This window comes from Phyllobates terribilis, unplaced genomic scaffold (genome assembly GCF_046119375.1).
Source record: "Phyllobates terribilis strain yellow unplaced genomic scaffold, ASM4611937v1 Scaffold_12__6_contigs__length_324123572, whole genome shotgun sequence".
In the NCBI taxonomy this organism is placed as follows: domain Eukaryota; kingdom Metazoa; phylum Chordata; class Amphibia; order Anura; family Dendrobatidae; genus Phyllobates; species Phyllobates terribilis.
Window position 1 is genome coordinate 251,523,206 of NW_027362772.1, and position 26,504 is coordinate 251,549,709.

The window sequence follows — 26,504 nt, forward strand, 5'->3', positions numbered from 1 at the left end:
CCCCATGCTGGCCCTTTCCTGTAATAATGTCCCCCATGCTGGCCCTTTCCTGTAATAATGTCCCCCATGCTGACCCTTTCCTGTAATAATGTCCCCCATCCTGGCCCTTTCCTGTAATAATGTCCCCCATCCTGGCCCTTTCCTGTAATAATGTCCCCCATCCTGGCCCTTTCCTGTAATAATGTCCCCCATCCTGGCCCTTTCCTGTAATAATGTCCCCCATCCTGGCCCTTTCCTGTAATAATGTCCCCCATCGTGGCCCTTTCCTGTAATAATGTTCCCCATCGTGGCCCTTTCCTGTAATAATGTTCCCCATCGTGGCCCTTTCCTGTAATAATGTTCCCCATCGTGGCCCTTTCCTGTAATAATGTTCCCCATCGTGGCCCTTTCCTGTAATAATGTTCCCCATCGTGGCTCTTTCCTGTAATAATGTTCCCCATCGTGGCCCTTTCCTGTAATAATGTTCCCCGTCGTGGCCCTTTCCTGTAATAATGTTCCCCGTCGTGGCCCTTTCCTGTAATAATGGCCCCCGTCGTGGCCCTTTCCTGTAATAATGGCCCCCGTCGTGGCCCTTTCCTGTAATAATGGCCCCCGTCGTGGCCCTTTCCTGTAATAATGGCCCCCGTCGTGGCCCTTTCCTGTAATAATGGCCCCCGTCGTGGCCCTTTCCTGTAATAATGGCCCCCGTCGTGGCCCTTTCCTGTAATAATGGCCCCCGTCGTGGCCCTTTCCTGTAATAATGGCCCCCGTCGTGGCCCTTTCCTGTAATAATGGCCCCCGTCGTGGCCCTTTCCTGTAATAATGGCCCCCGTCGTGGCCCTTTCCTGTAATAATGGCCCCCGTCGTGGCCCTTTCCTGTAATGATATCCCCCGTCCTGGCCCTTTCCTGTAATTTTGCTCCCCATCCTGGCCCTTTCCTGTAAAAATGTCCCCCATCCTGGCCCTTTCCTGTAATATTGTCCCCCATCCTGGCCCTTTCCTGTAATAATGTCCCCCATGCTTGCCCTTTCCTGTAATAATGACCCCGTAAAATAAGACAACCGGAGTTCAAATGGACTTTGCTTGTGCTTTTTTTTTTTTTCTATCTTTCGGACAGGTGTTTTTGTGCCTGGCTGTAAAGATGCCCCAGAATAAAAATCGCAATGTATTTGACAGTTCCCTCATTGTACTTTATAGCTCTTTCAGGACTTTTTGGGGATTCAAATGGGGTGCTTGATGGAAGTGGCAGAACATTGGTTCTGAATGACCCAGGCTGTCTGGGGATTACATTGGCAGCTCATTGGTTTCAATGGGCATTGTGTAATGCTTGATTTCTCCTGCGGGGGCACTCTACAAGAATATTAACAGCTTGATAATCTGGTTGAGAAGATCCATCAAATAAAATAATGCTAAAAAAAAAATGTTAAATGATTGTCTCTCAAGGTCAAACATTTCAGACTTTGTTAACTTACTCTTTATAGTTTATAATACAATATAGAGCACCATTATTCTATCTTCTTTTTTGTCTCTCTTCCTAAAGTGAACTGGTAGCAATCAATTGGTAGTAATAATACGCCTAATTGCTAGTCATGCACTTGCCAACCTATACAACATGCCTTCTAGGGCTCGCAGGATCTGCGCTTGCTGAGCGCAGGAAGCCAGGGCTCTTACAGGAGACTGAGAGAATGCAGTACAGTGCAGAGTCAAGAATACTTGTAGAGTTTAGCACTCAAAGTAAGTTTTGGCTTTTTAAAACCATTTATATGACATTAACTTTGTGGCAGTCCTGTCCTGCATTGTATCCTCAGAACTTTTTCTCAGCCAGACAAGCTGGCTCCCAGTAATGTTTTGCAGATGACTCTTGGCAGCAAGAGAGATTGAAATATATACTCTTATGAAATCTCTCTGGCTGTCTTATCAAAGGGCAGAATAATGTGGGCTCTTTGTTATGACTAATGTCAACAAGGCCTGTATGATCCCACAAACATATAATATTTGGGGGTCCCTTAAGGTGCCCATCGCTGTACCCTTTTTGCTGTCTGATATGACACAATCGCCCATGAAGTCTCTACCAGAGTTGTGTAGTCAGCCTCAGATATTAAGGCAATTTCAACCCCTCTGTACCCTACTATACACAGACAAATGAAATGGCCACCACTGTGACACGACACAGAGGGTTTTTTTCAGGGATTTGGCTTCTTAAGTTGAGCATTTAGGAATGCTCAAAAGAAAAAACAAGACACTGTTATATGCTTACTATTTAAATGGTTCTTCTGTCACTTACCTCTGGTCCCATGTGTTGACTTTGCTTCCGTGGTAACATTATATGACCACCGCAGCAATGTTTTTTCCAGCCGTTCTGGTTTACCGTCATTAGTATTATTCTATGATGAGCGTGTTACTGCCTCTTGGTGAACACACATCATATTCTGGCGTGGTGGAAATCATTTGGCTTACTTTTACCATAGGGGTAACACTGAAAGGGAATCTGTCACCCCTCTGGGCGATATCAGACCTCTACTATGGCCATACAGGGTATAGAAAAGTAAATCTATACTTACCTGTATGGCCCATAGTAAAGGTCTGATTGCAGAGAAGAGCACTTTAATCAATTCTTTTTTCCACAGGCTTGGCGTCCAGCCTATGTGCTTATTATTCCCCTAAATCCCCGCCTCTCTGCTTAATTATCATACCCCCCTCCTCCCCTGCATGTCACAGGTCCCTGTGACGTGCACTGTGCTCCCTGACTTCCAGGCATGCGCAAAGCGCCGCTCACATAGAGCTCACATAGAGGTCGCTTTGCTTCATCCCGGCCCCGTCTGCCTGTGCTCTGCGTCGCAGGTTTCTATTGCGCAGGCGCCGAGGGGTCACTGTCACTTTCCGGCGCCTGCGCAATAGAAACCTGCAGCGCAGTGCACAGGCAGACGGGGCCGGGATGAAGCAAAGCGCGCTCTATGTGAGCGGCGCTTTGTGCATGCCCGGAAGTCGGGGAGCACAGTGCACGTCACAGGGCCCTGTGACATGCAGGGGAGGGGAGGTATGACAATTAAGCAAAATAGGCGGGGATTTAGGGGAATAATAAGCACATAGGCGGGGATTGCTTGGCTTCCCCCAGACGCCAAGCCTGTGGAAAAAAAAATTGATTAAAATGCTTTTCTCTGTAATCAGACCTCTGCTATGGGCCATACAGGTAAGTATAGATTTACTTTTCTATATCCTGTATGGCCATAGTAGAGGTCTGATATCGCCCAGGGGGTGACAGATTCCCTTGAAGCAACCGCAATACAAGTGAAGATCACAGGGACTTGTAGCTGCAGTGGCTTTTTAATAAATGGCTAAACCGGCACACCACTTTGCAAGAGAACGGCTATTTTAGTGCCGCGCCTTCTGTTCTTGCTTTGCTTTTCATTCGTCACCGCTTTTCTTTTTATTGCTTGCACTCTTTTTTAATTTACAGCTTTGGAGATTTTTGCAAGAAAAAGCTCCCCCAAGTAAGAAGAGGCTGCAGCGTTCGGTCAAGCACTAATGTTTGACTTTGCCGCCGCTTGTAGTTTCCTCTTTCGGAGCATTGATTTCTCCATTGCAGTTGTTGCCTGTAATTTTGTCTTGTTATATAAGGCTGCTTAGAGATTTTTCCTTCTAACGCTTCCATTGTCAGGTGCTTCTGGCGCGGGGACCAGTCGAGATTACACCCGCCGGCATAAATCTGCGCACTTTGCACTGAACCCTCCTGCTTCTCATGCGAGGTTTTATAAGAGCGAACGTCACGCGGAAATATTGCTTCCTATATCTTTCTATTCACTGACAGCAAGCATTCTTGTGTGTACGATCAGGACTAAGGTTCGAATTCCTGACCGTAAGCAGAAGAACGGAGAGGAATAGAAACTCAGAGTATTTTAGAAAGATATTCTACAAAGATGAGGCGATTGGGCCGTACCCGGCACATACACAAAGCTTTCCGTTTATTGCCCTAATTTCCGTTTTCTCCTCCGCAGTATCCGCTCATCACAGAACCGCCAGAGAGGAGCATGGCGACAAAAATAAAGCCAGTTACCCCAACCGCAGTCCCATACGCCAACAGCGGGAAAGAGTCGAAGGAGGAGACTTGCGGAAACACGGTAAGCCATGCTAATGGCCATTATGGCAAAAATGCCAGAATGCTCGTTAGGGTTTATAGATGTAATATCGAGTCATCTGCCGACCCAGTGTCCATTATGGTCTGCAGCTCGGCCAACACGTTGATAGCGCTGAGGACAATAATGGTTCTGCCCGAGTTGTTGGCACAAGCCGTCGACCTCACTGATTGGCTCCTCCGCTGTCGTTAGCACTGCAGACAATGACCAGAAGCAGCGTTGAGAGGCTAAGTGCTGCATCAAGGAAGGGGTTTCCAATGAAGATAACCCTATCCATATGTACTGGCAGACGTACAGCCATTTGTTTTAATGGCAGTCATTACTTAATGCTCTCCTGGCTGCAATGTACTTGACAAAAGCAGCAGTTTTCCAGGAGCGGTACCCAGGGCAATTGACTGATCGCCTCTGGGGTCTATAGTGAGAAAACCTCTTTTCATTATCGCTTCATTGGGGGACACAGGACCATGGGTGTATGCTGTTGTCACTAGGAGGTTGACACTAGGCAAAAAAGAAATAGCTCCTCCTCCGCAGTATATACTCGCCTACAGGCACCAAGCTCACCAGTTTAAACTTAGTGTCTGTAGGAGGTAGACCTGGATCCTACTGATCCAACCCTGTTGTGTTTTATTAATCCTTGTTCTTTATTTTTCAGATACAGGTCTTCAGGGTTAACCGGTAACACTGCGTCCCCTGTTAACCCATTTCACAAGCGACCGAGAGAGCAGTGTGCATTCCCCACATAGCCCACTCTCGGATCTGCTGGGCAGGACTTATACCCTGTCACCTCATGGTGTCTCAGGGTGATTCCTGGTGGCTAGTCCTTGTCTATTCCCCACCCCAGCCCCCTCCTCAAAGCGGCCTGGGAGGGAGACGGTCCCTACAGGTGACCTTCCCCCAGATTCTGGGGTCGACACAGTCTCCTGCACTGTCCAGTACCGGTCAGTGCGGGACGGAGGAAGAGCCAGGATCCCCCCCCTATCCACGGAGGACCTCCTGTGACCATCCTCAGAAGGAAAGAAGAAGAGGAGGTGTTGGGACCTTAAACAAAAGGTACAATCCCACCCCCTCCTGCTGCTTCACAACCGCAGGCCCCAGGCCCCTCAGAACACTGGATATTGGCTCCCAGCACTGCCTGCCACACTTGCCCTCCACCGGCGCTTACTTACAGCAGCGCTTCCTGGGCCACGCCCCCTCTCCTCGCATCTTCATGGCGTCTCCTGCAGCATGGCATCCCCCACACCACCCCCCCCTCCTTCTTTTCCATTGTGCGCAGCAAATCTGCTCGCGCTTTCTCAGTCAGGGGGCGTCTCGGGTGGGCCTTTCCTCTTACCGGCGGGTATACGCCCCCTCCGGCAATTGGCCAATCAGGGCCGAGGAGCATTGTGACGCTTCCGCAACGCCCACAGCTCTCCCGGTGACCTATCAGCAGCCGAGTCTTTTAAGCCCGCCCCCATTCCTTTCGCCTATTAGAGCCTCGGCGCCCCTCGTTACTCAGGGCAGCGCTCTCTGCTCCTGCCCTGCCCCTCTGCGCTGTTCTGCTCCTGGCTCCGGCAGCACCACTCTGCCTGGCAGCTTCTTCACCGCAGCTCCTATAGCGGGTCGCTCCAGCCTCCGCTCCGGAGTTCCGACGGGGGACACGAGACCGTGGTTACTTCAGGACCGGGTAGGCTCTGCCCTGGCACCGACCCACACCCTTTCATACCCATAGGCTCCCTCCGCTGCGGTATCCCTGGTCAGCCACATATGCTCAAAACCCGGGGGCTCTCTATCCGTCCCTCTCACATAGTTACATACTACGCCTGTGCTCTTTGCAGTACTAAGTGGCCCGCGGGTCTCACAACAGCTTTCTGTTCAACCTGCAAACCTCCCACCATGCTGGCACCCCAGGATCCCCCCGCAGACCCAGGACGAAGGAACTCCCTCTCCTCCGGAGTGGGCTGTTGCTATGTCCCAGTCTGTCTCTGACCTCACCAAGGTATCTCAAACTCTGGTGCAGGTCCTAGAACGCTTGCCTATGTTATCCACGGCCACAAGCGCTCCGAACGTTCCCACGGACGATTCACAGGCACCCCTGCCCCCTCCTCCCAATGGCAGACTGAGAGTACTTTCTCAGAAACGTACTCACACAAGCTCATCCTTCAGCTCTCCAGACTCCAAGATGCTCCCTCCCTCACATCTCTTCCCCAGAGGTCGCCTTGGGATCTGACTCTGCATCAGATTCTGACTCTGGATCCGACACGGACCAATATTCCAAGATCCAGGACATGGTTGACAGCCTTATATCGGCCGTCAATCACACTCAACACGTTAGAGGATGAGAGCCCTTCTCAGGACTACTCCGTTTCATTCAAGAGAATTAAGCGCCCGGCTCGCACCTTTTCTAATCATACAGAATTTGACGGTGTCTTTCAGAACAGTGAGAGCATCCAGAAAAGCGTTTCACAGGAAAGAAACAGTTAGACATGCTATACCCGTTTAACCACGATCTTGTCAACAAATGGACGGAGTCCCCATCTGTGGATCCTCCTGTCTTTCGGCCAAGACGGTGCTGTCTCTTCCAGGCGGTTCCTCCCTCAAGGACACTACGGATAGACAGGTTGAGGCCTTGGCTAAGTCAGCCTTCGAGGCTGCTGGCGCCTCCCTTTGTCCTTCCTTTGCCTCAACTTGGGTATCAAAAGCAGTGTCCGCATGTGCCAAACAGCTTAGACAGGGCATCTTAACGGCGGCTTCCCCAAACGATCTGGCTGATCTAGCGGATCAGATCGCCCACGCAGGGAAATATCTGCTCACGGCGTCCTTTGATGCCGCTGCCTGCTCAGCCCGCGTCTCTAGTAATATTATTCCTATACGTAGAATTCTAGAATTCTTTGGCTGAAGGCTTGGAACGCCGACCCGGCCTCCGAAAAATCACTAACAAATCTCCCGCTTCAAGGCTCCAGGCTGTTTGGGTCTAAGTTAGACCAGATCATTTCTGATGCCACTGGGGGCAAGAGCACCTCCCTTCCCCAGCCGAGACCTAAATGCCCCTTTCCTAGGAGACGTTCCCTTCAGTTTCGGTCCTTTCGTCAGTTCGCTCAACCGGGCCCCTCCTCTCAACAGGACTGTACCCCAGCACAGCGAGAGAGACGTAAGCCTACCTTTAGGCCCACCCCCAACTGGCGCGCAAAGGGTCGCTCCTCCAAGCCCTCTGGATCCCGATCACGATCTAACAGATTTTCCTCAGCATGACGGGTCACTCCCACCTGGGACTTCTCCCAGGGTGGGCGGCCGTCTACTTCTGTTCCGAGACTCTTGGGTCTCGGCAATAGAAGACGTCTGGGTGAAGGAGATTGTGACCTCCGGCTACAAAATCAAATTCAACGCCATGCCAAGAACACGATTTCTCAGGTCCCGCCCCCGCAACCATTTCTGCTTCCCGGTTTCCTTCAGGCCATCGCCTCCCATCTGCGCTCAGGAGTCATAGTTCCAGTCCCCTTTCAGGAAAGGTTTTCCGGTTTTTACTCCAATCTTTTCGTTGTTCCAAAAAAGGACGGCTCACTGCGTCCGATCCTGGACCTCAAAGAACTAAATCGACAAGTACGCTTCCGGCACTTCAGAATGGAGTCCCTCAGGTCGGTAATCGCCTCGATGGAAGCCGAGGAATATCTATGTTCAGTGGACATTCAGGACGCATATCTTCACATCCCAATCCGCGCACCACATCAGAAGTTCCTTCGCTTTTCCTTCCAGAACGCACATTACCAGTTCACTTCTTTCCCCTTTGGGCTTGCCTCCGCCCCGAGGGTTTTCACGAAGGTAATTGCTACAGTCATGGCCATTCTACAAGATGGGATTGTAATTATCCCCTACCTCGACAACCTGTTAATCAAAGGCCCCACGTTCAGGGACTGTCTCCACAGTCTCCAGATCACCTTAAACATGCTCTCTCGGTTAGCTGGCTGATCACCACAGACAAATCCTCCCTGGTCCCATCTCAACTTGTAACCTTTTTAGGAATGCAGTTCGACACGACCCGTGCCCGGGTCCTTCTCCCGAGGGAAAAGATAAACTCTCTCCGTCGGGGGATCCACCTTCTCTCCGACCCAAGTCCACACTCTCTTCACCTATGCATGAGTGTCCTGGGAAAAATGGTGGCAGCTATGGAAGCAGTGCCTTTTCCCTGTTCCATACCCGGCCTCTTCAACTGGACCTTCTTTCGGCATGGGACAAGAACCCGTCGTCTCTAGATCGACGCATCAGGTTACCTCTTCAAGTGTCAAGGGCATTAACATGGTGGACCCGCCCCTCTTCCTTCAGACCCGGGAGGTCATTCCTACCGCTTTGCTGGCAGGTGGTCACGACCGATGCCAGCCTCATCGGTTGGGGGGCTGTCTTCCTTCAACACACAGTGCAGGGCCGGTGGAGTCCCCACGAAGTCTCCCTACCGATCAATATCTTGGAGATGAGGGCAATTTACCTGGCGTTGCGTCACTGGCAGGATATTCTAGCAGGGTTCTCAGTCTGCGTACAATCGGACAACGCCACGGCCGTGGCATACATACACCGTCAAGGAGGAATGCGCAGCAAGTCCGTCTTGAAAGAGGTGGCAAAAGTGCTAGTTTGGGCCGAGAACACAGTTCCAGCAATCTCGGCAGTCTACAATCCGGGGGTCGACAATTGGGCGGCCGACTTCCTCAGTCGGCAGGACCTTGCCTCGGGAGAATGGTCTCTCCATCCCGAGGTGTTGCATCAGATTTGCTTACGGTGGGGCACGCCGGACGTCGACCTCATGGCGTCTCGGTTAAATCACAAGGTCCGATCCTTTGTAGCCCGGTCCCGCGATCGATCAAGACGCGCTAGTCATATCATGGTCTTAGTTCCAGCTGCCCTATCTCTTTCCCCCTATACCATTGATCCCTCGAGTCGTCAAAAAGATCAAGACAGAAGGAGTACCGGTAATTCTAGGAGCCCCGGATTGGCCCAGACGCGTCTTGTACGCAGATCTAGTAAACCTGCTCGTTGACTCCCCCTGAAGACTACCAGACCGTCCGGACCTCCTCTCTCTCCTATTCTTCATCAGAGTTCTCGTTCTCTGAATTTAATGGCATGGCCGTTGAGGCCGCAGTATTGAGGAAGGCGGGTTTTGCGGACAGCGTCATTCAGACCCTAATTAGCGCCAGAAAACCTGCAACCTCTCACATATACCACAGAACCTGGAGAGCCTTTTTTCGTCACTGCGAGAAAGATTAGCTAGCTCCCATGTCCTTTTTGTTACATTTCTTCAGTCTGTCCTGGAGGCGGGATTCTCTCTAAGCACTGTCAAAGGCCAAGTTTCGGCCTTGTCCATTCTATTCCAACGTAACATGGCTTCCCGTCCTCCGGTCAAGACGTTTCTACAAGGGGTCGCTCACCTCGCGCCGCCTTATGGCCCCCCGGTGGATCCATGGGACTTTAATATGGTCCTAAGCGTCCTCCAACAGCCCCCGTTTGAGCCCATTCAGGACACCTCAGCCTCTCTTCTCTCCTGGAAGGTGGCTTTTTTCTGGTGGCTGTTACCTCAATTAGGAGGGTTGCAGAGCTCGCAGCCCTCTCATGTCGGTTGCCCTTTCTGGTCTTCCATCAAGACAAGGTAGTGCTCAGGCCGGTGCCTTCCTTTTTGCCGAAAGTAGTCTCCTCTTTCCACAACAATGAGGACATTGTTTTGCCTTCTTTCTGCCCGGCCCCAGTGCATCCACGGGAGAAATCCCTGCACAAACTGGATCTGGTCAGAGCTATACGTGTGTACCTTTCTAGAATAGCCTACCTTGGGTGTTCGGACATCCTGTTTGTCATCCCTGAGGAGCGTCGCAAGGGTCTTCCTGCTTCCAAGTCAACCATCGCCCATTGGATACGTTCGACCACTTTGGAGTCATATCGCATCTCAGACAAACCTCCCCCTCCAGGAGTAAGGGCTCATTCCAGATGGGCGGTGGGGGCCTCTTGGGCGGTTCGCCATCATGCTTCGGCTTCACAAATCTGCAAGGCCGCAACCTGGTCTTCACTCCACACCTTTACAAGGTCCACACTTATTCCTCGGCTGATGCCAGTCTTGGACGGAAGGTTCTGCAGGCGGCGGTGGCTATCTTGTGTTCTCCCACCCTAGGGACTGCTTTAGGACGTCCCATGGCCCCGTGTCCCCCAATGAAGCGATAAAGAGGGATTTTTGGTACTCACCGTAAAATCTCTTTCTTGTAGCCTTCATTGGGGGACACAGCACCCTCCCTGATTTTGGGCATATGTCCAGTTGGCCCTGTTGGGCATTTAATTTAGTTTTCACAATTGTGCCCCGTTGCATATTGCATAGTTGGTTATTTTATGTTCCTCCTACTGCTTTAGCCACTAACTGATGAGCTTGGTGCCTGTAGATGAGTGTATACTGCGGAGGAGGAGCTATTTCTTTTTTGCCTAGTGTCAACCTCCTAGCAACAACAGCATACACCCATGGTCCTGTGTCCCCCAATGAAGGCTCCAAGAAAGAGATTTTGCGGTGAGTACCAGAAATCCCTCTTCTCGCTTCCACCGTGACCCATCTTCATGTACCACTGAGAACAGACCCTGCAGAGTAATGCTGCTTTGGATCGCTGCTGTATAATAACTACTATTTATGCTTTTTTCAGTGAAAGATGACCGACCGGACATGCGGGATCTGCTATCTGACCTGCAGGATATCAGCGATAGCGAGCGAAAAACAAGTTCTGCGGAGTCCTCGACAGGTACAAATTATTAGTGATATTTGACAAGCTGAGACGTAGGTCTGTTTTTGGGAGGTGTCCCTACATACTGTTAACACTGTCCAACCATTCCTGATAGATTCAGACACAACCTACTGACAAATGGAATGGCCAGAAAAGTGGTGTAAACGCTTTGAAAACTTGCAAAATTGACTAAAGTCGCATTTCTGCCAAGACACACACCACTTGGAAAATGCATCTCTTAATGAATTGGGCACATTGTACTTCAGCGAGCTCTTCGTTAAGACTGGCGAGCGCTACTTCACTCTTAATAAATAAGCCAATATGTATTTATCTGCGATCCCCTCCTCTTATATGTATTAAAGTTGATCTGTCAGTTCCTGTAAGAGGGAAAAAAAGTGATAGAAGAAGAAATTCTAAGGCTTTTCTTACCTGTGTTAGTAAATCGGATGATTTCCCTCAATATTCCAGGGAGGCAGGTTTAAAAAATTACCCTCACCTCCAAACAGGAGTCTGAATTTCACTACATACAGAATATTATTTGTCTGGCATGTAATAATATCTACAGTGTATTTTGCAGTCTAGAGGGAGAGGACATGGCAGCTTCTAAATGGTTAGTCTGCAGGAGGAGAACATCACAGTTTCTAAAGAGTTAATGTGCTAAATGGGTATTAAATTATTAAAGAAGTTGTCTACTACTTGGACAACTCCTTGTCATACCCCACGCTTGGCCCAGATAAAATAATAAAGCTTATAATCACCTCTCGTGCTGGCGCCGTTCCCGCTGTGTCCGCACTCGCTTTCCCCGGGACTCCCGTGCTGTTGTTGTGATACGTGACCCCGGTGCCCTATCAGCGCTGGCGTTACTGTCCCCGCCTCCCCTTCATGTTCAATTCGACAGGAGGTGGGGACAGTGATGCCAGCGCTGATTGGGCGCCAGGGTCACATGTCACAACAACCGCACGAGAGCTCCAGGACCGTGAGTGCTGACACCACTGGAACGGCGCCAGCTCGGGAGGTGAGTATAGGCTTTTTTATTTTATCGGGGCCAAACATTTAGATCAAGAAGGGGTTGTCCAAGTAGTGGACCATCCCTTTAATACATCTCTTACTACATACTGTAAAGAGCCACCATGAGCCAAATCACACAGAAGAGAAGGCTTTAGACTTTACCTCTGCTGCTGTTTCTGCACCATAATACATAGGAATCTATATCATGGATATTCAGTTCTATAAGAAGCAATGCAACAGCACAGATCTCACACGTGTTTACATGCTGCACACTCCACTCGCCTCCTCACAGTAGTATTTTCCAGCAGGAAGTCTCACATAGCTTGTCAAAATTGTGAGACAGCAGAGAGCCTGCTAGTGTCTCCCTTTTAAAGTTCCAGAGGTTTCAGCACAAAATTAACATTTGTGTTTTTTTTTAATTTTATTATATATGAGAGGCTTAAATTTGGTTTTCTTTACCAGGATATTTGCTCTTTTTAAGTCTTGACCATTTTTTTGTAATATGATTCCAGCTGAGTCTGGATCAGGGACGGAAGAAGAAGAGGAGACCAGTTCTGAAGAGTCAGAAGAGCCTGAAGAAGAAGAGGAAGATGATGAGGAGGAAGAGGATGAAGAGGAAGAGACTGGAAGCTACTCAGAGGCTGCATCAGAACAGACTGCAGGTAGTAATATTGTCACTGCTCTATGCCCATGAATTACACAGCTACATATGGCCCCACAGTCCCAGAAATCTGTCCAAGTGCCTGGGAGCAAATTGTCTATTTTGAAATATAATTCTTAGGCCGGTTTCACACGACCGACATTTTTTTTTTAATCAGGTCATTTTTATTGAAGCGCTCCAAATACAAATTTTCCTATTTCATTGATCATGTAAGACATAATAATTCCATATTCACAGATCGTTTTCCTGGAAACTTTTTTTGCTAAAGAAATCACAGTGCATTCATTATATATATAGATATAGATATATAGATATATGTGTATATATAGATATATGTGTATGTGTGTATGTATGTATATATATATATATATATATTATACACACACACACACTGTGTGCAGAATTATTAGGCAAGTTGTATTTTAGAGGATTATTTTTATTATTGATCAACAACTATGTTCTCAATCAACCCAAAAGACTCATAAATATCCAAGCTTAATATTTTTGGAAGTTGGAGTAGGCTTTTTTTTCGATTTGGCTATCTTAGGAGGATATCTGTTTGTGCAGTTAATTATTACTGTGCAGAATTATTAGGCAACTTACTAAAAACCAAATATAATCCCATCGCACTTGTTTATTTTCACCAGGTAAACCAATATCAGTGCACAAAATTTAGAAATAAACATTTCTGACATACAAAAACCAAAAAAATTTGTAATGAATATAGCCACCTTTCTTTACGATGACACTCAACAGCCTTCCATCCATAGATTCTGTCAGTTGCTTGATCTGTTTTCGATCAACATTGCGTGCAGCAGCCACCACAGCCTCCCAGACACTGTTCCCAGAGGTGTACTGTTTTCCCTCCCTGTAGATCTCACATTTTATGATGGACCACAGGTTCTCTATGGGGTTCAGATCAGGTGAATAAGGGCGCCATGTCATTATTTTTTCTTCTTTTAGACCTTTACTGGCCAGCGACGCTGTGGAGTAGTTGGATGCATGTGATGGAGCATTGTCCTGCATGAAAATCATGTTTACTCTGTCGCCTCATTGGGGGACACAGGACCTTGGGTGTTATGCTGCTGTCCACTAGGAGGCGACACTATGCATAATCTGAAAAAGATTAACTGTGGCTCCTCCCCTGCAGTATACACCCCTGGACGGCATCAGCCATCTTCAGTTTTTGCATAGTGTCGCAAGGAGGCACACCTCAGACCTTCACTCGTCCCTCGCTTCAGCACAGGATTACAGATGAAGAAAAGAGGGTCTCTTAAGAGACCCCCGGCATGGCTCCTTCCTCTGCCCCCTACTATGGGGTGCACAGTTGAAGTTGAGATGGCGTAGCCACCATGCTGCTCCTTCTCCGGCCCCTCGGGTCAGGCTCGAAGTGGAGAACCCCCCTCCTTCCCCAATTCCCTCAGTCTTGGTCCGAAGTTGAGGCGAGGACAAAAGCCCCCTGACGGTGACAGCGGCACCCTCCCTAATCCCCCCTGGGGGTATTAGGTTGAGACACCATCAGGTAGGGCCTGGACGGCAGCATCTGCAGCTCTCACCAGCCAGCACACTGCGGCCGAGGACCAGCAGCAATGCAGGAGCCCCAGTCTGTCTGTGGGATCCTGTAGGAGCCGGGGGGAGTGCAGGCAGCCATGGCACATACAGGCACAGGCCTTCACAGGCTCTACACCTGCGGAAGTTTTCTCCCTAAAAGCGCCTAAGGGGGCTCTCTTAAGAGCCCCCCTTCCATTTATGCCCCCACCGCCATTCTGCCTTTTAATCCGGGGGGTTCCGGTTCTGAACCGCCCCCCCCGGACTACAGCGCCGGCCTGGAGCCCTTTTGGGCATAGAAAATAAATTTAGACCGCGGCTTTGGCCTAGTTGAAGCTACCACCCATTCTCCGCCCCCCCGGATGACGATTTTGACACTCTGTGGTGCCACACAGGGGGCGGATCTAGGCTGCAGGGCGCGCATCTCCATAGAAACTGCCGCCCTTGCAGCGCTCCGCCCCCCTTCTCCTTCACCTCAGGATACAGGAGAAGAGCTACAGCGGCCATTACTGCTGCAGGACATTCACAGGCCAGCCATGTCTCCGGGGAGGCACAGGACCAGGCTTTTTCAGCGCTGCTCACAGGGGCACATTGGTGGGGTAAGTTCTCAGCTTGAGTTACCCCTCAGCTGTGAATTTTCTAATACTCTGTATCCTCCTCTGCACAGTTAGCCCCCCTGCATAGCCACTCCAGGTGCACTATGACGGGCTCAAAGTCTAAGAAAACCAGGCAGGACTGCCTTTCCAGAGTGGTGAGAAGCCTGCAGTAATGCTCTTCCCAGCGGCATATCCGCATTGCAAGGATTGTACGCAGACTACTGTGCCAGAGTCCCAAGCAGCCCCTACTACCCTTCAGTGGAATGGGCCACTCAAATGTCACAATCTATGACACAGTTCATAGATAACATGACCGACAATTGATTCAGGCTCTGCAAAGTCATACCTCTGCTAGACTACCCAGCAAAGGGAAAGTCTGACTCAGCCACATACTGACCCAGGCACATCCAGGTCAGGGTCAGGACGCAAGCGCACCCATAGGTCACGCTCATCTGCGTCATCACACAGCACACGGTCATCCCTGTCTAGGGACAGATACCGTAGTCCCAGGTCATCTAGACAGTCCCCTACCAGGGACAGGGATTATATTTATCCGCACCATTCCCCGTCCAGAGAAATACTCCATTCTGATTCACCTAGGAGACACCTTAGTGACACACAGGAGTCAGAAGATTCCGACTCAGACAAAGAAACTGATGGATCCCTAACTCTAAGCCCACCTAGCAATACAGCACTAGTTGAGGACATAATCTCGTCCATACATCGGGTGCTGGATATCTCTGATCCGACCCCGGACGCACCACAAGATAACATTTCATTTGAAGGAGCCCTGAAGCCGCCTAAGTTTTTCTTGAATCATTCAGAATTTAAAATCTATCCTCAAAGAATGGACAGACCCACCAGCAGTGGACCCCCCAGTCTCCCAGCTGGCTTCACAGGCACTTCTTTCACTGCCAGATAGCTCAACCCTCAGGGATGCAGCAGACCGGCAGGTAGAAAGTATGGCTCGTTCAATTTGCGAAATCACAGGAGCCTCCCTAGCTCCCGTGCTCGCTTCATGTCTGGGCAGCCAAGACCATACTGGCTTGGGCAAAAAATCTACAAACTGACCTACAAGATTCTGCCCCTGAACTGTCGGAACAAGCAGTTCAAATACCAGTTGTGGCAGACTACTTGCTTCATGCAGCTCTGGATTCTGCAAGAGGTGCAGCGGGGGCAATATCACACGCCATCACTATTCGGCGTATCCTTTGGCTACGTGAATGGAAAGCGGACCCAGCCTCTAAGAAGTCCCTCACGCAGCTTCCATACCTCAGCGGTCGGCTTTTCGGTGAAAGGTTGGACACAATGATATCCAACGCCACTGGGGGTAAGAGTACCTCTCTTCCCTAACTGAAACCCCAAACGCAATTATAACAAGCGTAACCAAGCTAGATTCCGATCCTTTCGGAACTCTTCCGGCTGGTCCGTCTCTCGGCCAGCACAAAATAACAGCCGCTTCACACGCAGGGAAGACTCGAGATCGACACAAAAGTCGGACAAGACCTGGCAGTCAAATGCAGGCCAATCAAAAAGAGGGAAATCCAAAAAAATTCTCATCATGACTCACGGACTCAAAAAGACACTCCACCTGTAGGCAGCCGACTTTTACTCTTTCATCAAGTCTGGCTACCTATTACAGAAGACAGGTGGGTCAGGGAACTAGTATCTTCAGGATACAAAATAAAATTTACTTCCAACTCACCAAACAGATTCCTTATATCTGTTCCCCCAAAACCGCCAGAAAAAGCTTTTCACCAAGCGGTCTCCTCACTCCTTCAAGCACGTGTCATAATACGTGTCCCAACAGCCGAGCGCTTCCAGGGGTTCTACTCCAATCTATTTTTAGTCCCCAAGAAAGGAGGTGGGGCACGGCCCATACTAGATCTAAGACAGCTCAACAAATATGTAAGAGTACGTCACTTCCGTATGGAGTCCCTTCTTTCCATCATCGCATCCATGGAAAAAGGAGAATATAGACATACAAGATGCATACCTGCAAATACCGATTGCACCTGCCCATCAGAGATTTCTGAGGTTCGCAATCGACCAGGACTACTACCAGTTCGTGGCTCTCCCGTTCGGACTCGCCACGACCCCCAGAGTGTTTACCAAAGTCATGGCGGCCACCATGCACATCCAACACTCCAGAGGCATAGTGGTCATTCCATATCTAGACGATCTCCTCGTCAAGGCTCCCACCTTCAAGGACTGCGAGCTCAGTGTCTCAATCACGATCGACACTCTGAGTCACCTGGGCTGGTTAGTCAACCTACAAAAGTCGTCACCAGCCCCAAACCAGTCTCTGACATTCCTGGGAATGCTAAATACCTCCAGGAGTCTAATACTCCTTCCCAAGGACAAGGCACTGCCTCTCCGTTTAGGAGTTCGCACCTTTCTCAGCAAACCCCCTCGATCTCCGGTTTGCCATGAGAGTCCTTGGCAGGATGGTGGCGGCAATAAAAGCGGTTCCATTTGCCCAACTTCACCTCAGACCTCTCCAATTAGACATTCTCAAGTCATGGGACAGGAACTCTTCTTCCCTCGACAGGAAGTTCCAGCTGACGTTGTCAACCAGGAAGTCCCTTCACTGGTGGCTCAACCGGTCCTCTCTAACAAAAGGGAAATGCTTTCTCCCAGGTCAATGGAAGGTCCTGACCACAGACGCTAGCCTGACGGGTTGGGGTGCAGTACACCTACACCACAGAGCACAGGGCAAGTGGTCCCCAGTGGAAGCAACCTTGCCCATCAACATCCTGGAGATTCGTGCCATCCTCCTGGCGTTGAGAGCCTTCCATCACTTACTGGCAGCCTCTCACATCAGAGTACAATCGGACAATACCACAGCCGTGGCATATGTCATTCACCAAGGGGGAACCTGCAGTGCCAGAGCGATGCAAGAAGTGACACGCATCCTTCACTGGGCGGAGAAAACGAGCTCCATTATCTCTGCGGTCCACATTCCGGGTGTAGACAACTGGGAAGCAGACTTCCTCAGCCGGCAAGGAATAGACTCGGGAGAGTGGGCTCTCCATCCCGAAATCTTTCAACAGATCTGACATCGTTGGGGTACTCCGGACATGGACCTAATGGCGTCTCATCTCAATGCCAAAGTCTCCAACTTCATGGCCAGATCACGCGACCCGCGAGCGCTAGCGGAGGACGCCCTGGTTCAGGACTGGACCCAGTTCCAGCTCCTGTACATTTTTCCACCTCTCCCCCTGATTTCCAGAGTGGTGAGGAAGATCAAACAGGAGGGAGTACCAACCATCCTAATTGCACCGGACTGGCCCAGGCATACACGGTACGCCGACATCGTACGACTCACAGCAGACGTACCCTGGCGTCTCCCCGACCGCCCGGATCTTCTATCACAAGGCCCGTTCTACCACCAGAACTTAGAGGCCCTCAATTTGACAGCGTGGCCATTGAGACCTGGATTCTAACCCAGGCAGGTTTTTCGCCAGATGTCATTGGAACCATGATCAGAGCACGAAAACCAACCTCTGCCAAGATTTACTACCGTACCTGGAAAGCCTTCTTTACCTGGTGCGAATCTCGTAAACAAACCCCACTACCCTATTCCCTACCTAGGGTACTCTGTTTTCTCCAATCGGGCCTGGAAACCAGACTATCCCTGGCCTCCCTTAAGAGCCAGGTGTCAGCCCTTTCAGTGCTTTTTCAAAAGTGCATTGCTTACAAACCGCAAGTAAGAACATTCTTCAGGGGGTTTCCCGATTGGTTCCCCCCTACAGACGACCACTAGAAACGTGGGACCTCAACCTGGTGCTGGCTGCATTGCAGGAATCACCCTTTGAATCCCTTAGGGAAGTCCCACTCCGTCTTCTATCACAGAAGGTGTTTTTTTCCTCGTGGCAATCACCTCGCTACGCAGGGTGTCTGAACTCACAGCACTCTCCTGCACACAGCCCTTCCTGATTTTTTTCCAGGAAAAGGTAGTCCTTCGTACGGTTCCATCCTTCCTTCCGAAGGTTGTGTCCAACTTCCATCTCAATGAAGAAATTTCGCTACCATCCCTCTGTCCGGTTCCGGTTCATAGAGTGGAAAAGGCTTTCAATACGCTTGACCTTGTCAGGGAATTGCGTATCTATGTGTCTAGCACTGCGCCCTTCCGGAAATCTGATTCTCTTTTCCTCCTTCTGGAAGGTGGCCTCAAGGGTCTGCCAGCTTCTAAAGCTACCCTTGCCAGGTGGATCAGATCCACCATACAAGAGGCCTACCGCCTCAAAAATTCTCCTCTTCCAGCAGGTATTACAGCACACTCTACACGTGCGGTAGGGGCTTCCTGGGCCATTCGGCACCAGGCTTCGGCACAACAAGTGTGTAAGGCAGCCAACTGGACCAGCCTACACAATTTCTACCAATCACTATAGCGTTCATACCCAGTCTTCAGTAGATGCGAGCTTGGGCAGACGTGTTCTGCAGGCGGCAGTACCCTAATTATAGGGACCCGTCTACACAATATTCGTCCATTGCTTCCCACCCAGGGACTGCTTTGGGACGTCCCAAGGTCCTGTGTCCCCCAATGAGGCGACAGAGTAAAGAAGATTTTTGTGTACTCACCGTAAAATCTCTTTCTCTTAGCCTCTAATTGGGGGACACAGCTCCCACCCTGTTGCCCTTCCAGGCCGTTAAGTTGAGTTCTCATATTGGTTTTCCTATGAGTTCTTATATAGTTGCATTTTCATAGGCATGACTATGTTATCTATGTTACGTTCCTCCTACTGCTTTTGCACAAAACTGAAGATGGCTGATGCCATCCAGGGGTGTATACTGCAGGGGAGGAGCCACAGTTAATCTTTTTCAGATTATGCATAGTGTCGCCTCCTAGTGGACAGCAGCATAACACCCAAGGTCCTGTGTCCCCCAATTAGAGGCTAAGAGAAAGAGATTTTACGGTGAGTACACAAAAATCTCCTTTTTCTTGAACGATACCGACTTCTTCCTGTACCACTGCTTGAAGTCTTGTCTTCCAGAAACTGGCAGTAGGTCTGGGAGTTGAGCTTCACTCCATCCTCAACCCGAAAAGGTCCCACAAGTTCATCTTTGATGATACCAGCCCATACCAGTACCCCACCTCCACCTTGCTGGCGTCTGAGTCGGAGTGGAGCTCTCTGTCCTTTACTGATCCAACCTCTGGCCCATCCATCTGGCCCATTAAGAGTCACTCTCATTTCATCAGTCCATAAAACCTTTGAAAACTCAGTCTTAAAATATTTCTTGGCCCATTCTTGACGTTTTATCTTATGTTTCTTGTTCAAAGGTGGTCGTTTTTCAGTCTTCCTTACCTTGGCTATGTCCCTGAGTATCGCACACTTTTTGATACTCCAGTAACGTTGCAGCTCTGAAATATGGCAAAACTGGTGGCGAATGGCATCTTGGCAGCTTCACGCTTGATTTTCCTCAATTCATGGGCAGTTATTTTGCGCCTTTTTGATTGTTCGGTGATCACTCTTCAAAAGTTTGGAAATTTCAAGACTGCTGCATCCCTCCGCAAGACATCTCACAATTTTGGACTTTTCAGAGCCCGTCAAATCTCTCTTCTGACCCATTTTGCCAAAGGAAAGGAAGTTGCCTAATAATTAAGCACACCTTATGTAGGGTGTTGATGTCATTAGTCAACACCCCTCCTCATTAGAGATGCACATCACCAGATTTACTTAATTGGTAGTTGGCTCTCAAGCCAATGCAGCTTGGAGTAGGACAACATGTATAAAGAGTATCATGTGATCAAAATACTCATTGGCCTAATAATTCTGCACGCGGTGTGTGTGTGTGTGTGTATGTATGTATATGTGTGTATATATATATATATATATATATATATATATATATATATATATATATAAATATATATATATATATATATATATAAATAAATAATCTCTATTAATTATTTTGCAGAAGAGGTCAGCGATGAAGAGATGAGTGAGGAAGAGGAGAGAGAGAATGGGAATCACGTTCCCTTTGGTAAGAGTCCTATATTGATCTACTTTTTGTAGTAGATGTTATCGTCCCCATTGGAGGACAGCAAAATAAGTGGTGGCATACACTATACGGTTCCTGTAGTGGCCAACTTGGGCAACCAGCTCTATTGAGTATTTACAGCATGTCGCTGGCAGTGGGGGTGTTGCTGGATGTTAGACCCTCGCGATTTGATATCCTTTAAAGAAGTCTTCTCTCCAACAAAGTTTCACTGGCGTGAGCTGCACTGATCCAGAGAACATCATCTGTCCTCCATTGGTCATCAAAATTGGTAATCAATGGATTTTACAGCTCGATTTACTGAAATGCTTGAAAATAAAGAACAAATTTGGCATTGTTTTCAGCAGTGTCGTTCCCTCTGCTGCTCTTCACCTGACTTTGCTAACATGACTGCAGCGGAGACGTCCTTTATACACGTGACCGCTGCAGCTAATCCCTGTGTTCATCCATTGTTGCTACACCCATGTGAGCGAGGACCGTCTGGGAGCATCAGAGAAACGCTGATGGCTTTGGCAGCAGATAGGCAACACTGAATTTATTTGCAAACATTTGAACTGTAAAACCAGAAACCCCCTTTAAGAATATTACCCAAATGCTCAATGTATTATCTGTCGCTTTGTCGGTATCAGAAACTTTGCTTATTTCGCAGTTACAGAGTCCAGATTTGATTACAACTCTCCCGAGAGTGAGGAAGAAGAAGAGGAGGAGGAGGAAGAAGAAGAAGAAATTAGAATTGCGAGCCCACATTTAAATGCTCAGACAGAAGGTGAATTTGTTCCCGATTCTCCCGTCATGGCACCTGTCGAGTTGAAGCAAGAATTGCCTAAATATCTTCCGGCTCTACAGGTAACATGAAGGACACACGTGCATAATAATAATACAGCATTCTTGGTCTGAGATGATCATTTCACCCATTTTTCCGCTTTTTACCAGGGCTGCCGCAGCGTGGAGGAGTTTCAGTGTCTGAATAGGATCGAGGAAGGGACCTATGGAGTTGTGTACAGAGCGAAGGACAAGAAGACAGGTCAGTAAAGCTTTTTGTGTTTTTAGAGTTGCAGCATTAGTTTTACGTTAGCTATAAGGGCGTGTTACTGCCACCTGTTGGAAGCAGCGATCCTACAAGTAATTATTGACCCTTTAACAAGCCTTGCAATATGACTTAGGATAGGACACTCTTATTTCAGGTCTATGGATAAATATGGTGCAAGGCATGTGAGACAGGTTAGCTTAGTTAATCAGCCTCATTGTGTTATATATAACACATATTGTGTTATATGTTAAGTGTCCAAAAAGTGTGATCTAATATATTCTCCAGCGGGGGCACTGTTCTGTTAGTCTAGGCAAAAACATGTAAGTATTTAGATCAGAAAGGCAGCGTATCCATATTCAGTCATTGTAGGACACTGTGCACTCATCTGTGTTTTTCTCGGGCGCTTAATTAGGGGACACAGGAACAATGGGTGTTGGCTGCTGACAGTAAGCACAAAAGTCGTCTTTTTCTCTGCAGGCTACACACCTACAGGCACCAAGCTACCGAAGTTGACCTTAGTGTCATCCAGGCGGCAGACAGACATCTGGGATCTCAGATCTGTTTGTACCTAGTTTTTTGTTTTCTCTACAGGCCAGGAAACCCGATCATGTTTGTCACAGGTCTCTACTTCTCTCAGGCGGTCGGTACTTACCTTTAATTACTGACCAATCCTCTAAATTTAAGAGACATGGTTGACAGTCAAATGCAGCTAGGCAGTGACTGCTTGCCGGTGAAGGAAGCAGATATCTTTTCTCCAGCAGAAGGCGACTTCCTTAAGAAAGCCAAACGCACCATGAGGTGTAACCACTCTGAGTTGGACAAAATTCTGACCAGGGAGTGAAAGAACCTGGACAAACGCTTTCATGGACCTTAGTACTTGGATATTCTCTATCCTTTCTCAGTTGACCTCCTCTCTAAATTGTCTGCTTTCCTTAAGGTAGTACCAGTGGTCTCTATCTAAGTTATCTAACTTTACCACCTTGCCGTTTGTGGGCGCTGCTTCTCTAAAGGATCCGACTGACAGGCACTTAAAGTCTATATGGGTAAGTCTGCCCTCTAGACTGTGGGTTTTGACTTGCACCTAGTCTTTGCTACCACTTGGGTCTCTAAGACAATTTCCTGGTCAAAGCAGATACTTCAGGGCATCCTCTGTGGCACTCCAGCTCCAGAAGTTGCTGATTTAGTCTACCCGATACCACAGGCAGGCAAAATACCTCTGCTCTTCTTCACTTGAGGCCACCATATGCTCTTCTCGGGCAGTGGACATCATCATTGCCATTTACAAAATTTTTTGGCTTAAAGTATGGAGTACAGACTCAACTTCCAAGAAATCCCGTTCAGCCAGCTTTTTAGTACCAGTCAAGGCAAAATAGTTGCTTCTTTAAAAGCCATCTTCTCTGCTCAGTTCCATCCCAGATAGCTCCAACTTGCTCTACTTTCCATGGCGTACTGGTGCCCTCTCTCCTTTGAGCACTCTGTCCTTCTGTGCCCCTCAGGTTAGACAATCACTCCTCTGACAAGTCTGTTCTCCCCTTATTCGGCAAGACCGCTCCTTCCTCTCCTTTATTGGCAAGTAGTCACCACTGATGTCTGCCCTCTGGGCAGTGCTGTGGAGTCGGTAAGCCAAACCTTCAACTCCGACTGCCTCAATTTCCATGACTCCGACTCCACGACTTCCGACTCCCTCATACATGGCTCATGATTAAGTGATAAATTTACTGTAGCACAGATTCATCTCAGCTAAAAGTCTAGACCCTTAGATCAGGAATAGGACAGACATTTATAGGAGATTTCATAACTTTCCCAAATTCTTATGAAAAAATGTTCCCCACAAACTGCATTTTACTACTGTACCCAATTGATTATGTATTTTAGGAGTCGGTCCTTTTTATACAGATTCCAACTCCATCAAAATGGACACAGACTCAGACTCCACAGCCCTGCTTCTGGATGAGATGGCATTCAGGATGCTTTGCTAGTTCCTAGACTTGTCCATGTCCTGTAATCCACTAGCATTTGACCTCAGACGCGCTGGTGATCCTGTGATTGCATAACAAGATGATCAAGGCAGTAGGGATTCCAGTCATTCTCGTGGATCTGGACTGGCCCAGATGGTGCTGGTACACAGAGGTGTTCTACAACATCAAAAATGTCCCTGGATTTCTTCCAGATTGTCCAGACCTGCTTTTCCGGGGTCCTATCTTCCACCGGAATTCACATTTGCCGAGTATAATGGCATGGCTGTTGAGGCTGCTGTCTTGGAAGGCCTCTCGGATTAGGTAGTCCAGCCCGTCATCAAAGAATGGAATCCCTCCTAATTTCTTGTCTACCATTGTACCTGGAAGGCCTTTTTCCAATGGTGTGAATCCTATCGCATCGCTCCCATGTCCTTCTCTTTCTCTTCTTTTCTCTCTGCTTTCTTACATTTTGGTCTAGAAGCTGGCTTGGGCCTACAGCTTCCTGAAAGGCCATCTTTCTCCCTTTTCCAGGAAAAAAAATCTGGCTTCCAAATCTCCAGTCAAGATTTTCCTCTACGGTTTTGCCCATTCAGTTCCTTCCTACTGCTAACTCTTTCCCCCTGTGGGATCTCAACCTGGTATTAGAATATTTTACCCTTTTTGAGCATTTACAGGAAGTTTCCCCGCAGTTCACGACATGGAATCCATCAGAAGGATCTCCGAGCTGGCGGCCCTCTCGTGTCACTCGCCTTTTTTTTTCGTTTTCTTCAGGGACAAGGCGGTTTTGTGTCCAGTTCCCTCCCTCCTTAAAGTGGTCTCCGTCTTCCACCTTAATGAGGATATAGTTTAGCCCTCTCCCATCTCGTCCAAGAGAGAACTACCTTCACAAATTGGATGTGGCGAAAGGTCTCTACTTGTCCATCACCACCGCCCTTTTCAGGTGCTTGGACTTTCTCTGTTTTTTGCAAGGGATTGCCTGCTTCTAATGCAACTATTTCTAGCTAGATACGGTCTGCCATTCCTCGGATTTTTGAGGGCTTTCTGACCTTTGCTCCGTCAGACCTCCGCACTACAATTTTGCTAGGCCACCACATGATTTTCAGAACACGTTCTACAGAGTCCATACCTTTGCATCTATGGATGAGAGTCTTAGCAGGTGCTGCTGGCGGGTATCACTCAGGCTTCTTCAAGGGTTTCCACTCCTTATTTTTCTAATTTTTTATCCCCACCTGAGGCACTGCTTTGGTTTCTGCGTCTTCCAGTGAAGAGCTCTTGAAACAAGGATTTTTGGTACTTTCCATAAAATCCCTCTCTCATAGCCTTCATTGGGTGACGCTGCTTCCCTGTTGGGTGTATGTGTGTTTTTCTTTCTGGAACAACTTGTTGCCTCTTTTTGGTGTAGCCTGTGGAGGGGAAGATGACATTTTTGGCTATCTTCATGTCGGCAGTCAACACCCATGGTTCTTGTGTCCACCAGTGACGCACCCGAGCACATAACCAGTCTATACACCGCGCCTTACAATGATTGGATACGGATACGCCCTAGACTCTAACAGCGCAGTGCCCCCGGTGGACAATATATGAAATCATAGTTTTCAAACAGACATTTTACATAGGTACTAAAAATCATTTTTTTATTTTTTTTATTTTTATTTTTTTCTATTGTCTAGATGAAATTGTGGCCCTTAAAAGGTTAAAAATGGAAAAAGAGAAGGAAGGATTCCCTATAACTTCCCTCCGGGAGATCAATACCATATTAAAAGCCCAGCATGAGAATATTGTCAGGGTGCGGGTAAGCATCAGAAACAGCGCTGCAGATGCCTTGTTAGTCAATGTCAGACTGCAGAGATGGTTTGGGTTTTCAGCCTGCTATTTTTTTCTCTTCCTTCCCCACATGTTAATGACAGATATTGTTTCCTAGTCTCGGCCATTTCCTGAGACAGCTGGAATGAAATGTACCCGAATGTAATGAGTGGGTTTGGTTTTGCGGTGACCCTCTTACATATACATGAACGCTTCACCGCTTATTCCTAAGCTGCATTTTACTAAAAGGATTTATTTTTTTCCTTGATAGACTTTTATAGTGCAACCGCTGGCATGGCCCCTCATCCCAAAAATATAGACGTGGTCACACCCTTCTCCATAAAAATTAATGGGGGATTTGGCAAATAGGCTACAGGGTGATTCATTTGATAGCTCAGGCAATGGGGACCGAGGCCTTCCCCTGCTCCTCCTGGGGGGGACCGGGGCCTTCCCCTGCTCCTCCTGGGGGGGACTGCGGCCCCCCCCCCCCCCCTGCTCCTCCAGGGGGGGGACCGGGGCCTCCCCCCCCCCCCCTCCCCCTGCTCCTCCTGGGGGGGACCGGGGCCTTCCCCCCCCGCTCCTCCTGGGGGGGACCGGGACCCCCCCCCCCCCCCCTGCTCCTCCTGGGGGGGACCGGGGCCTTCTCCCCCGCTCCTCCTGGGGGGGACCGGGGCCTTCTCCCCCGCTCCTCCTGGGGGGGACCGGGGCATCCCCACTAATGGGATTAGTAGGAGATCAGTTGGCAGATATCAACCGTTTAGATTTTTTGACAAACGTGGTATAAAGATTGATTGCGGAGGAACCATTTTAGCAAAGACAAACTGAGCTTCACTCGCCCTCCCCAGGTCCGTCGCTAAAGCTCCACTTCTGCTGTTGCCGCCTGCAGCTCTTCCATAACATTGAAAGCACTGCAGCCAATCAGCAAGTTCATTGGCTCTTCCGGAGTTGACAGCATGAGCCGCTGAGTTTGGTGATTGGTTGCAGTGTTGTCATCGCTGCAGACAATGACAGACACCAGGAGCATCAGCAGAGACTCAGGGGAGGGCGAGTAAAGAATAATATTTGGTTT

General features: G+C 48.8%; 1 protein-coding gene across 4 annotated transcripts in view; it reads left to right on the plus strand.

The window, feature by feature from the left end:
• LOC141172519 (cyclin-dependent kinase 11B-like) overlaps positions 1-26,504 on the plus strand; it is a 57,243-nt gene that overhangs the window by 23,971 nt on the left and 6,768 nt on the right. For 2 of the 4 annotated variants that reach the window (XM_073656822.1, XM_073656823.1), the window contains 8 exons: positions 1,603-1,713; positions 3,975-4,097; positions 10,748-10,843; positions 12,346-12,495; positions 20,564-20,629; positions 21,294-21,490; positions 21,578-21,668; positions 25,303-25,424. In XM_073656822.1, the coding sequence (XP_073512923.1) occupies positions 1,603-1,713; positions 3,975-4,097; positions 10,748-10,843; positions 12,346-12,495; positions 20,564-20,629; positions 21,294-21,490; positions 21,578-21,668; positions 25,303-25,424 (956 nt within the window). The remainder of the gene's footprint in view (positions 1-1,602; positions 1,714-3,974; positions 4,098-10,747; positions 10,844-12,345; positions 12,496-20,563; positions 20,630-21,293; positions 21,491-21,577; positions 21,669-25,302; positions 25,425-26,504) is intronic. The other 2 variants (XM_073656824.1, XM_073656825.1) reach the window with 1 other exon arrangement.